Source organism: Melanostigma gelatinosum (assembly GCF_949748355.1).
Source record: "Melanostigma gelatinosum genome assembly, chromosome: 11".
Lineage (NCBI taxonomy): Eukaryota > Metazoa > Chordata > Actinopteri > Perciformes > Zoarcidae > Melanostigma > Melanostigma gelatinosum.
This window is the reverse complement of record NC_136644.1, coordinates 19,794,652-19,807,827: the sequence shown is the minus strand read 5'-3', so window position 1 is coordinate 19,807,827 and position 13,176 is coordinate 19,794,652. Positions and strand designations below refer to the sequence as shown.

The 13,176-nt window shown below is 42.4% G+C and overlaps 1 protein-coding gene across 1 annotated transcript; it reads right to left on the bottom strand.

The window, feature by feature from the left end:
- Positions 1 to 3,616: 3,616 nt before the first annotated feature.
- Positions 3,617 to 5,063, bottom strand: pou4f2 (POU class 4 homeobox 2; the record flags this gene model as incomplete). Its single annotated transcript, XM_079277930.1, has 2 exons — positions 3,617 to 4,537; positions 4,860 to 5,063. 2 exons carry the CDS (start codon positions 5,061 to 5,063, stop codon positions 3,617 to 3,619), a joined length of 1,125 nt encoding a protein of 374 aa, XP_079134056.1.
- Positions 5,064 to 13,176: the final 8,113 nt, after the last annotated feature.

The following is a 13,176-nucleotide window of genomic DNA, read 5'->3' as shown; positions in this document are numbered from 1 at the left end:
AAGAGAAAAATAAAACAGAGGGCGTAATTATAACAAAAGGAAACAGCGCTGCCCTTTTCGTTTTGTAGAAAGCTCCCATGGTGTCGTGTATTATACTTTTCAATGTATGGAGCACATGCAGCACGATGGTAGTAGATGTGTCTGTGGCTTTAAGGTAAACTGTTTGCTTCACATATGTATATATATATAAATATATATATATATATACAAATAAATACCTTCGATTTTCTTCATTGTGCTGAGGCCTCTCTGCTCTATGTGTGAGTGTGTCTGTGTGCTTTCAGTACTGAGGCCACATTGATTCGCTATCAAAGAATCCAGATCGATTTTCTCCCAATATGTGAAAGTGAAAGCGGACAGCAGACTGGTTGAGAAGCTGCCTGTCTGTCTGACTGTCTGTGTCTGTGTGTGAGTGTGTGTGTGTGTGTGTGTGTGTGCGCGCGCGCGTGTGCACAGAGCCCCGGCTTGTCGAGCAGCAGCAATGCTCACTGCATAAAGTTAATTTCAATTCCCGATGAGACACTCACGCGGCAGCCCTCCCTGACCAGCGGTAATTAACAGGGATAGCTAATGACTACTTAACTCGCTCTTCATAATTATCAGTTTTTTATAATTTGATGTGTAATTTAATAATTCGCTCTTATTAACGTATTAAGTGAAAGGCTCATTTAGGGGAAATTAGAAGCACTCACCAGGAGCATCTTTTAATTGATGAACCATCATCGCTGTCTCATTAATAAGGCTCGTTTTGATACTCTTAATTTGTCACGAGGAGGGCGCTTCAACATGTTTGGTTTATGGATCAGTGTTATGAAGGCGTTGTCTTTCCACTTTATAGCCTTTTTTATTAAAAATGTGTCACGTGTAATTCATTTATGTATGAGATTATTTTTAATACATTTGGATACTTAATTGATTGTCTCGTCATGTGATACTTTTTTTAAGCCTGTAGGTGCATACTAATATTTTTATGATTTTATAAAAACACTTGACAGAGGTCGAAAACTTCTATTTGACTATTTATTAAATACCTGCTTATAATAATCCATATTTTTGGTAAAAAAAACACCTTTCTTCCTCCTGCTAAAATAAACAACTATGATCACATTGAAACGATCCCAGAAATAATCCCATGCAAATGTATTCCAGGTGCTGTAAATAATCAGTGTAAACGTGGAGGACAGCTTTCAGAAATGCTAATGTGTGGCTCGTGCAGCCTCTCAGGTACCTGTCCATGGTGCTGAAACGCTTGCTCAGCGCTCAACAAGCCAGTCAGCCAGCCAGTCAGCCCTGATGCCCCCCAAAACAGCAACTCTGCTACGGACATGACATTCAAAATGATCCCCTCTTCGTTCTTTTTCTTACCCTCCTCATTTCTAACGATAACTTCAAACCTCAGGGTTTGCTTCAAAGCCTGCGAGCCCGCACAAACGAAACATGTTTGAGTGTGTATTTAAATAGAGACGGGCACGTTGGCAGGCGAGCTGTTTTTCTGGCGGGCTGACATCTGGCAAGTCTGCGCTCCAGGGACTCATCCAGCTCTCCACAGACCCCCTGATTAGACTCTAATAGAATATTAGCATTTGCTCTCAGGTAAGGCAACAGTGAGCTGCATAAGCTGGCAGCAAGTCAGTGGAGAAGCAATGTGCGTCTTTAACATTGATGGAATAGAGAAAAAGGGGGCTCCTCTAAGGCCTATAGCTTTATGATGAGGCCTGGAGGACGGTGTTCAAGGCAAAATAGCTTTTTTCTAATTACATTTTACATTTTCATTTCAGTCATTCGCCTCTAATAGTATACCCAGACAGTGATAACAGATTGGGTTTAGGGTGGGGGTGGGTTGGTGGTTGTGTCTTGCTCATGGGCACTGTCACAGGGCTCATGGCAGTTTTCAAGATCACACCTGACACCTTTTGGATGACGGCAAAGTCACCTTTAAAAACAAAATGGCAATATTTGTAGTCAAATAAACCTAAATAATACGCAAAATGTATTTTAAAAGCTGTGCAGCCCACAGCTAAACCGTTCCCAGCCTCCTCATCAATAAATAAATAGATGCATAAATAAAATAATAATAATATGTCTGGGAGAGCCACATTACACAGTGTAGTCATGGAAAACGTCCAATTAAATGTTAAAGTTTGTTCTTTAATGAAACACATATTGCAGTTCAATAATTAAATAAATTAAAATTACATGGATGTAATAAATTAATATAATTATTTAACCAGGAACCAAAAGCAAAATACATTACAGAAATAAGTTACCTCAGCTAAAACAGCAATACAGCAAAAACCTGTACGGATATATTTATGTGCATCGACTGGTTCCAATGAAATATTTACATTGTACACGTATACTTCCATGAAGCTGTTTCTTTTGTCTTCAAGAAAAAAACATTACTTAAACAAGGTGATTTTAACAAGCAACGACTTCATAATGATGCGCGTATATTTATACAAATAAATAGCAGAAAACATACATAAAATAATTTAAAAAGAGAACACTATCTCATATATATCTCGATTGTACCATCTCAAATGTTAGAAATCGTAAACTAAAATTTGTGACTGCATGTTTTACAGTCGTTTCCCTTTGAACCAGAACAACACGCTTACCTTGCTGTCAGAATTTGATTTTCTCAAGCAAAACGAAGAGGGGGGAGGGGGGGGAGGGGGAATCCCAATAAATATATAATGAAGTAAACATGACCTCACTCAATAAATAGTTCATAAAATACCGGCCCACGCTGGATTGTAAACTTATTGCAGCCGGCAAGGAATCATGTTTTTTTTTTTGAATTGCGAGATTCTGTGAAATCCTTACACCACTATTTCGATATGTCCACATACTGAGGCCTAATAATAAACAAACCTACCTCAATCCAAAACCCGGGTATCTTAAAAATAGATCCCTGACTTTGATCACACATGGTAACAAAATAAGTGGAATTAATTACACATTTAGACACAAAATTAAGTGTGTGACAAGTAAATTATTAATTTACAGAGGGTTATTTGGCAGTAATCGAATATTAGCTTTCAACACCAAGCAGTGTCTTATCCTCTTAATTCCCTCCATGGACCCTGAATAAATGTCAGACTGCATCGTCATGAACTCGGGAGGAAAATGTAGCTTATCCTACAAGCCAAAGATATAAACAACAACAGTCACCAACCAAGTGCTTCGAGTTAAACTAGCCCCGCTGTGTGTACATAACAATGCTGTTTTCATCGGGGTCTCGCAAATTATACTCCTTATTTAAAAATGAATCCTAAATCAAAATGAAAGCATAGAGTCCTGTAAGTCATACTGCGTTGACATTAAAAAGGTGAAGCATAGTAAGTGTGGAAACAGTGGTCTTACTTGCTCTGTCAAACGATGCTTTACTTGACTCCACGTCGCCCTCTCAGCGAGTATAGAAGACGTGACTGTTGCGGGTTTTTTTCGAGTTTTTTTCAGTCATTGTTCAGTTTTGAGGAATTTTTCGAAGTTCAAAGCACAAAGTCATCGATGATTGGAGGAAAACAAAGGTGTGAGATAGGAAATATGATACACATCGTCTCTAAACAGTTCCAAGTCTTTTGCTGGGTGGTGGTTTAAAGCGATTTTTCTTTTAGATGCATGCTGAGTATTTCATTCGTTTCTGTTTCTGTCGCTGGTTGCAAAACCAGACCCGCACCACGTTCTTTTTCAGGTCCAGCTTTTCTGCGATTGCTGCGATTTTCTCCGAGGAGGGACGCGGCTGAATGGCGAAATAGGCCTCCAGCGACCTCTTCTCTGGCGCCGCTATCGACGTGCGCTTCCTCTTTTTCTCCGCGCCGTTGAACAACTCGGGCTTATTAAGTTTATCCCTGTGCGATTTCTCGGCTTCTTCGAGCCACGCTTGCAGGATGGGCTTCAAAGCGATCATGTTGTTGTGAGAGAGCGTGAGGGACTCGAATCGGCAGATGGTGCTTTGGCTGAGGGAGCCCACCCCAGGAATCTTCAGGCTGGCTAAAGCTGACCCTACATCCGCCTGGGTAACCCCAAGTTTGATCCGTCTCTGCTTAAACCTCTCTGCGAAGGCTTCCAAGTCCCGCGGATCGGCGTCCACGTCGCTCATGCCCATGTGCTGTTGTAGCCCGTGGGCATGAGCCATGTTGATGGCTGCCTGGTGCATGTGGTTCATGCCCGCCATGTGGGCAGGGTGCGTAGCCGTGGAAACCACCGAGCCATCCGGCCCTGCCATGGCTCCTAGTGCCAGTCCCGGGGTGATGTGGTCCAGCAGGTCCCCCTCCAGTGCCTGGTGAGGCTGGTGGTGGTGGTGATGGTGGTGGTGGTGGTGTTGGCCGGACGGATGAGAAATAGGCACCGCGGAGGAGGAGGAAGACGAGGTGCAGGGGAGACTGTTCATGGTGTGGTAGGTTGCGTCCGGCTTGAAGGGACTGTGATGTGGAGGGTGGTGGTGGCTCTTGTTCTGCGAGGCTATATCCACCGCCGCTAGAGCTTCAGCCCGGGCCAACAAACTCTCATCCAACCCTCCGAATATATTGCTCTGCAATTGCAAATAGAAAGCACACATAACTGTCAGCAGGGAATTCTCCCTCCACTCCTCGGTTTAAAACACTTCCAGAATGTGGAAAAAAAAGGAATCCAAAAAAAAGGAGCACACAAAACAAGACACATGCAACATCCCAGGTCATAAAAATTAATACGCAAGGCAAAGCCGACTGAATACATAAATTGAGCAGAGGAGGGGGAAAAATATGGAGGTGTTGGGTGATTTGCTCTGCAGACATGAAAAAAACATCAAGCAAAAAAAAAAAAAGTGGGCTGTCAAAATGTGCCTTTAAGCAGTGATTATGCAGAATACGTACCGGTTGGGTTGGGAGACAGGCTCTGCGCATCGCCTCCGAGCTGTTGCCGCTGCTGTTGATGATGCTGTTGCTGTGTCGGGAGGACGAGCAGGACGAGGGTACATTGGAATTGGAGGACGAGGAATGCAACGAGTACTTGTGTTCGGGCAAGCTGGCGTGAGCCATAGCGAAAGGCTGCTTGCTGTTCAGAGACATCATCATCATGTTTGCCGGCGTCCGAGCCTCGGCAAGTTCCTTTTAATAAGTTAAGACTCCGCCTCCTCGGTCGGGAGTTGAAGCCCAATTGCTTCGCAGGAATCTCAAGTCACTGTCGAATAAAGTGCAGGCTGAAGACGGACGTCCAACACTGAAGTTTTCACATCTATTTATTAACACTATAGCGGAGGTGTCTCGTCTTTTTGGCAAATGAGCAGCAACAAGCCATGCAACTGAGCGCAGCCGAGACCTTTTCCGTTGTGGACTTGTGGCGCGATTGTTCAAAAATAAAAAAGAACCTGCCTTTTTTCTCCTGCAGCCGTCTCCACCTTTGTATTATATGCTCTTTTTTTTTTTTTCTTGGATTTTTTTTTGGGTGGCAGATCTCCTCTTAGACGACGACCGGAAAAAAAAAATAAAAAGTTTCTTTCCGTCTCTCAGGATTTCCAAAAACCTTCAAGTTTAAAACACTCGCCGCTTTCGTTGACCTGTTTGGTTTTTGTGTGAAAAGTTTCCGTCTTGAAATGACCGTAAGTGAGAAGTAATGGCGGTGACGCTCTCTGTGCTGTACCTCTTCGACTACGTTGAATGCTGCGGGGACCCGAACTGCCTCAGCTCCGAGGCGAAGGGCAGACTGAGTCTCTCTCCGCCTCTATCTCTCCCTCTCTCTCTCCCTCCCTCTTACTCGCTCACACGCACACACATCCTCTCTCTCTCTCTGTCTCTCTCTCAACAGCTCTGTCTCTCTCTCTCTCTCTCGAACACACTCTCACACACACACACACACACACACACACAATCTTTTTCAGCTGTACCTGAAAAACCCTTTCATGATTTATTATTCTTCATTAGCCACACCACCGCTGCCGCTGGGGACTCTGCGCATGGGCAGTCTGCGACAAGGCATTTGTTTCAAATTCTTACCAACAACACCTTGTTACCAGCACGTCTTATGTGAAGTTCATGGACTTTTTTTTAAATTCCGATTTATTGCACCTGAAACTATTTTTATTGTTGAATGTTGAAAATAGATTTCAACTGGTGCCAGATAGACAATTGCGCCTCTGATGAATACCATGGACAGCTCCACACCTCCTGCTCAGAGCACAATGCCAGTTATAATCGTTAACTCAAATTGCTCTGATTATAACACCTACGGCAAAAATACAAGCTGTAAAAAAAAGAGGACTGACCACTGCTGACGTTATTATATTCATATCTAAATCTAAGGTTGGCCGATAACAAAGGTTTCATCTTATCGCCTGTATTCTCCTTTGTTGCTGTGACCATTCAATTAATCTTGGAACTTGTGGAAAATACCAGAAATAAATGACTAAACTTTGTGAGAAAATTGCAACCTGTTTTGTATTGTTTTCTGCATGGTGTTTAGCATGCCAATAATAACACTATTAGCGACTGACGATAAAAGTGTGTATGTTTAAAATAATTAGCACTATTTAATTGCAAATATACATGCTTTTCATAGCAGGCTATTATCTTATCTCTCCTCTAATTAAGGCACATCAACGGTAACGTAATTAAAACATTTAATCACGTTGTAATTAACAAGGGGTGTCTGATGTGTTTATATGGTCTGTAGGGTGAGATAATTGCAACGATGTAAGTCTCTCGGAGGTTAGAAAGTATATAGAAAACAATGCCTCTTGGAGTTTTTTCTTTCCTCTCTTTTTTTCTGTATATGGCTCTAATTTTTCAAGACCTCTCACTCTCGACACGCAGCATACATAGCGGACGTGCGCGCGCAGACACACACACGCACACACACACACACACACACAAGAAGGTGTGACATCTTGTAGCAGTGATCTATGTCTTACTAAGACAGACAGTTGACCCCTTTATCCCCGTCAACGTGTTAATAATATAAATCGCTAATGTTAAGGACTCCACATCAAATCCCCCCCCCCCTTGTTTCATAGAGATGATTAAGTATATGGTGTTATCCAAATTATAGGATACACATCGCCGCCCTGGTATGTGGCCGCAGCCTGCGCACCGCTTCCATAACCGTGTGAAAGCGTTTAGATCGAGCTGGTTTACCGACGTTACAGCGTTAACGTATAGCGTTTGACGCGCTCTCTTGAATACGTCGGGATGTCAGTTTTTGTCGTTTTGATGCACGCAGATCTTTGATATGTCCCCACGGCTGCGAAGGAAACCCCGTCTGGTGTTGCTGCATGGCAGTTTAGCATTGCAAGAGAGCCATCCAGCTGCAGAAATATGTTGCCTCCCTAGCGGGACAACAGGCGCTGCAGGAGCCACCAGGTGACAGAGATCAGGCTCAGGAGACATCAAGGAGCAATCAGTGTCTGCTCACATATACCGACAGACTGATTTATGATGAAACTTCAAAGAAATCATTTATATTTCACCACCTCTAAATTGGTGTATGAAATTTTCATCCACAATGAAACAGACACACACACACACACACACACACACACACACACACAAAGTACATCTTAAGTCAAATAAATCAGCAGGAGCTGCTCCCAAGTAATTGACTTTGAAGTACATTTTCAACACTTTCCTGAGTGTGTTCACAAAGCTTTTACTTTCTGTGCCAACAGCTATCTCATGTTTGAGGGAGGACAGTTTGTCAGACTGGTTAACAGAATCACCTTTGAAGGGTCTGCCATGGCAAACAGAAACACAATTAAGGGGCAATCCTGGATATTTCCAGAAGAATCGCATTGGTTTGGCAAGTGGTTTTATTTGTATAATGTTTCATTAATGTATTATTTTATTTTACAATATTAAAATGCTTTTATTTATATGGGCTATGATAGCAGAGCATATGCATTTTTTTTATCCTAAATAATTTATTAGCAAAAAAACAACATATATACAGCATATATATAACGCATGACAAGGTTCTATTCAGGAAAATGGCATGTCCGAATCATTTTACTCTGTAACAAATCCTTTGATATGTATAAAAAAGGCCTCCAAATGAGAAACATCCCAAACTCTTGAGATTGGGATGCATGGTTTTGATGTCACTTCTTAAAATGTTACTGTGTCTTCAGCTAAAACGGCCTTAATAAAAAATATTTTTGGCCTCAATTTGCGTCATCACACTGATCCAGTAATTGGAGGGATTGTTGCTATCATACAAAGACTTGTCTCGACGCTGGAAGGTGCAGTCACACCTTGCCTTTTCTCTTCACTTCAAGGAGCTTTACATCTGAATAAATCGGCACTGTCTAAAAATAAAAGTAAAGCCCAAGTAAAATAGAGCGAGCACATGCGAGGCTTGATATAACTCAGGTGACTTGTTTGCTTCTTTTTTTTTTCCTCCTCACTCTCACATCCGAATCAAGGCGTGCTGCAGAGGTGTCTGTGTGTTTTACACAAAGACATACACTTCCCAGCCTCCCTCAGGAGCTCTCCACGTTAACAATCCCAATTACACCGAGACCACCAGAGACAGCTGTTTTTATTACAGAGCCGCTCCTTTGTGCCGCCAACAAGGTATCTCCGCTCCTCGACTGAACACAGAGATAGAGCTGCACACACAGGCAGAGGAGAGGGAGAGAAGTGTGGAGTGAAGTGGATGAAGTCTCTTGGCTGCTGGCGGTGGTGATGCCTTCATTCACAGCTCCCCCCTCCCTTTTCCGATCTCGTGGAGCTCTTTACATGTCGGAGCAGAAGGTCAATGCTTGTTGGGAGAGGGTCTACAAAGAGATCAGGATCTAACTCAAGGCAACAGCAAATGACACAAAGAAGGGGGTTGTGTTTCAGCCACTAACAACAAAGCTTTATTTATTCATCTGCTTTACCTGGGAAATGTGACAGGTTCCGCAAGGAGCATTGTGGCTTTAATGTGTTGTTTAAATGCATACTACAAAAGGTAGGCGCCTTCAGGAGTTACTAAATGTCACACACTGTAATGCAGCTCTCAGAGGGAAACAAGTGGCTCACCACTTGAGATAATGAAAGAGGTTTCAAAAGCTGCACTTGAGTTGCAGCTGAACTGGTATGCAAACTGTGAGACTTTTTTTTCTATTTGATCTATATGTGGGGCTGAATAAAAGCATGAACAGTTCTCAGGATATTCTAATTACTTTTAATTGGTTGACACAGAACTGCTTGTTTGCCTGTGACGTTTAATTAGAGCCACTTTCTCTAAAATAGTTATTGTGACCTGAAATGTTGAGCATTTAAGGCAGATTATGATGACATATTATCAATTAGGCCTCTTTTGTGATAAAATAACAATTTATTTGATGATACCAAAAGGCCATTGGACCAACAAAACGTGCAATAATGCATTTAATCTATTGTGAATATAAAAAATATTGATTTGTTTTAGTTTATTTACCATAACCATGATCTTCACCTTACTGTAACCGTACCAAACAAAACATATTTCTTAAATTTTGGCATTTGAGGTTAATTAAAGGTGCAATATGTAAGATATGAGCAAAATCATATTTAAAAACATAAAAAAAATTAACATAACGGGAAGAGCTTACATTGTTGATGTTTTGTGAAAGACGTCAACTGTATGTATTGTATTGCAGAGATATCTACTGAAATCATCATGCTAACCAGCTAGCCCGGGCCTGTCCTGTCTTGCAATACCACTTGTACCTGGAGAGGCGATAGTGAGTCACATAGCATCAGTCTGCCCTCAGTCCAGAGAATGAAGAAGCTGCAGCAAAGGCATGTCAATAATACATCCATGGTCTGTGTGCGTTTTGATAGATTGTTAAATCTGAAGTGGCAGAAATAAAGAAAGCAACTTGCACCCTCGCCTTGTCCTCCCCGCTGCTGGAAAGCAGCTTTGCCTGGACTAGAGTGTGTGGCAGCTCCGGCAAACGAACCCCCAGTCAGCTGTTCACTTGAATTCAGCCAGTGCAAACCCCAGCACTGCAGGTCTGATCCAAGGGGATTGCCCGTTCTCCCCGCCAGAACAGCAAACTTATCTGTTGCTGCAGTTACCGGTTAAACCCAGCGCTCCACCAGCCCGCTGAGACTCCTGTAGCCAGGGTTTGCAATGGCTGAATTTAAGTTGACACCGCTCTCTCCTGGGGAGGACAAGATGAAGGTGCCTGTCCGTTTCACGTTTCTGCCATTTTGTATTTAGTCCAATATACCATACAGCCCCTGGTTAGTGGCACAAACGTAAACGCCACACGTAAAGATTATAAGGTAGCAGTGTTATTTTGCCAAAAAAATGGCATTATAAATATGGGTTTTATACAATCAGCCAATATTAGCGTTGAGTCTGAGGATAGCTCTGATCATATCAGTTTGGTTGTTGCTGACTCGACACACACAATGTGTCCATATTTTTCCACACTGTGTGGCCAATATAATCGCTAAAGTGGACTACGGTACGATAACCAACAGCAAAGCCAGCTAACCTGGTCTGGTAGTGAAGCCAACCCCAGGCCATGGCTGATTAGAGGCCTTGAGAGTGAGGTGTGCCATGAGGTCAGGAAAACAAATAACACCACCACCAATTTCCCTATTACGCACCAGGTACCAACCTTTGGGGTGTGGGGGGTGCATTAGATTCTGGCCCAGTGCTGCCTATTGGCTGCAGGGCAGCAGATGATAAGGTCAAGCCTCATAATGATGTCACATACCTTAAGGTACTTCAGATCAATATCGAGAGAGTTATACCTGACAGCCAGTCAAATAAAGCCTGCCTGGCAAAGGGGGGGGGGGGGGGGGGGGGGATGACTCGCTTTGAGATTGTCTCTTTTGATAAAATGAGATCCTCTCTCTCATGCTGCTTTTGGCACAGATCATATTGGTCGAGGCCTCCGTGAGCTTTAAAACAATATGGTCACACATCTGATAAAATATCCTCCAGATCTGACTGATCAACCTTGAATGACACAAAAACAATGTTCACTACGCATTAAAGCATGAATTAGTGTAAACTGCATACAGCTGATGGAGCCATGATACCCATGGTTCTGTAGGATAACGTTTGACAGGACGGGACATTCCTTTGAGTAAACCCGACCTCATAATGACAACAAACGATGACGATGAAGGCGGCGCGTACGTGGAGTTACACCTCGGAGTAACCATAAAGAATGTGTATGTCAAGTGCTATACGAGTGATTAATGTAGCAGGATGATTGCAGAATTCTGTCCAACCTGCATGAACATTTCTTCTGCGTGTCTCATTAGTTTGACTGTCCCACGCGGTAATACATTGCTTGTCACTGGGTTGTCTAATGGTTGATGCTAATTGACCTCCTTTCCCCCTTTCTTCTGCACAAATGAAAAGATTTCCTCCATCCTGTGATGGAGCATGTCACAATCTGATCCGACAAATTAAAAAGCTCTCTGCTGTCACACTGTCATCATTTGAAGCCCTTGCCTCATCAGCTATAATGATCATTTTTTTCTCCACTAAAAACCACTGCAGTGCACTGCCAAACACAATACTTAGGAGGGCACGCTGCTACGGGTGTCATATCTGAATGTTTGTCATCTGTGAAATCTTCAACACTGTTAATCTTGAACCGTCCTTCAAGGTTTCTAGATCCAGAAGAAAGTTTTAGTTCAGGCTTAGTTCCACCTATAGAAAATATGCAGCATTTATTATTCATTACAACTCCAAAATGCTTAAAAACATCACCAGTGTAGCCTCAGATTACTTGTCACATGTACCTGCCTCACACTGTCAAACTGTAAAAGATGCTTTTAGTGAACCACAAACAAGTCTGCAATTCTGTTTATTACAAATATACAGATCATATAAATAACACATTTGCCACATTTCTCAATCACATGAATCTGAAGTCACATTTAGACAGGATCTGAACAGCTTCACATTGAATTATCTTCTTTTTGCTGTACTTGAAACACGCAAAGTCGTTGGCCTGAACATGATTGCAACACGAGAGCTCGGCCACCGCACATTATTGGCTGCGGGGCAGCGGTGACGCTCATTACCTGCAATCAGCTGCCACATCTGTGGCCGAAACAGAAATTGAGTGTGGCATTTTACCGGCTGACTTTGTGTGTATAACTTTATAATTTATGCGGTGTACCCATACTATTGACAAAAACGCAGCGCTGTGATCAAAGCAAGCCATTCAGGGGGTTGGACAGGGCCACGAAGACAGGGCCTGTAACACTAATGATCTTCAAACGCTCGTCTATTTCACTGGGAGCTATGCACAACTCCCTAGCAAGTCCCGCGTCCTCCCCCTGGAGGTAATTGTGACTGGCTGGTTAGGTGACAGGTGTCAAGTGGCCCCTCCTCAACCGATTCATCATGCTAAGCAGGGAAAAGCCGATCTCAGTCTCTCTCTCTCTCTCTCTCTCTCTCTCTCTCTCTCTCTCTCTCTCTCTCTCTCTCTTTGTACTTTTCTACTTGTCTGTCTTTTTCTTGTAACCTCAAATAACTACTTTGTCATCACCTCAGCGTGCCCTGATCACATGTTGGCTTTGTTTTACGACAATGCTTGGAATACAGTCGGTCCACAACTCGGTTCACGCTGTCGAATGACAAACTGTTCATGTAGTAATATTGTGCTCGTTGAGCACAAATGAATATATGTTGTGCACGTTTACACAACAGAGCGAGCAGGGCTGCAACTCATGATTATTTTCAACATTATTGAAACTGCCACTTATATTTTTGAGTGAAAAAATGCCAATGCCAAGGTGAAAATATTTTGAATATTTAACGTCACATGTTTGTAATTTTTACTTAATAAACTTACTTCACTGGTTAATGAATTATTAATATCAACTATCAATAATTATTGAATATTTGGCGATAATTTCCTGTCGCTCAGCTAATCGATTAATCGACAAAGTTGCTGTCGAGACACATTCGATGTCAGAACTTTGCGTAGTGGAATTGTAGAAATCAATACCAGGGCTTCCGCTAATGCTTATTTTTTATTATCAGTTAACCTCTCAACTATTTTTGGCAGAAAATAGTTTTTTAAAATGTCTAAAATGATTATAAGTTATTAAGCATTTCTGTTAATGTACTGATAAACCAACTCATTATTTCAGCACCAATTATTTCGAAGTTAAAGCTTTGAAGCAGGAGTCCACTTTCTGTGCAGAATAACAGGTGAGAGTGAAAACAATGCTGAACGGCGGGCGACCACAG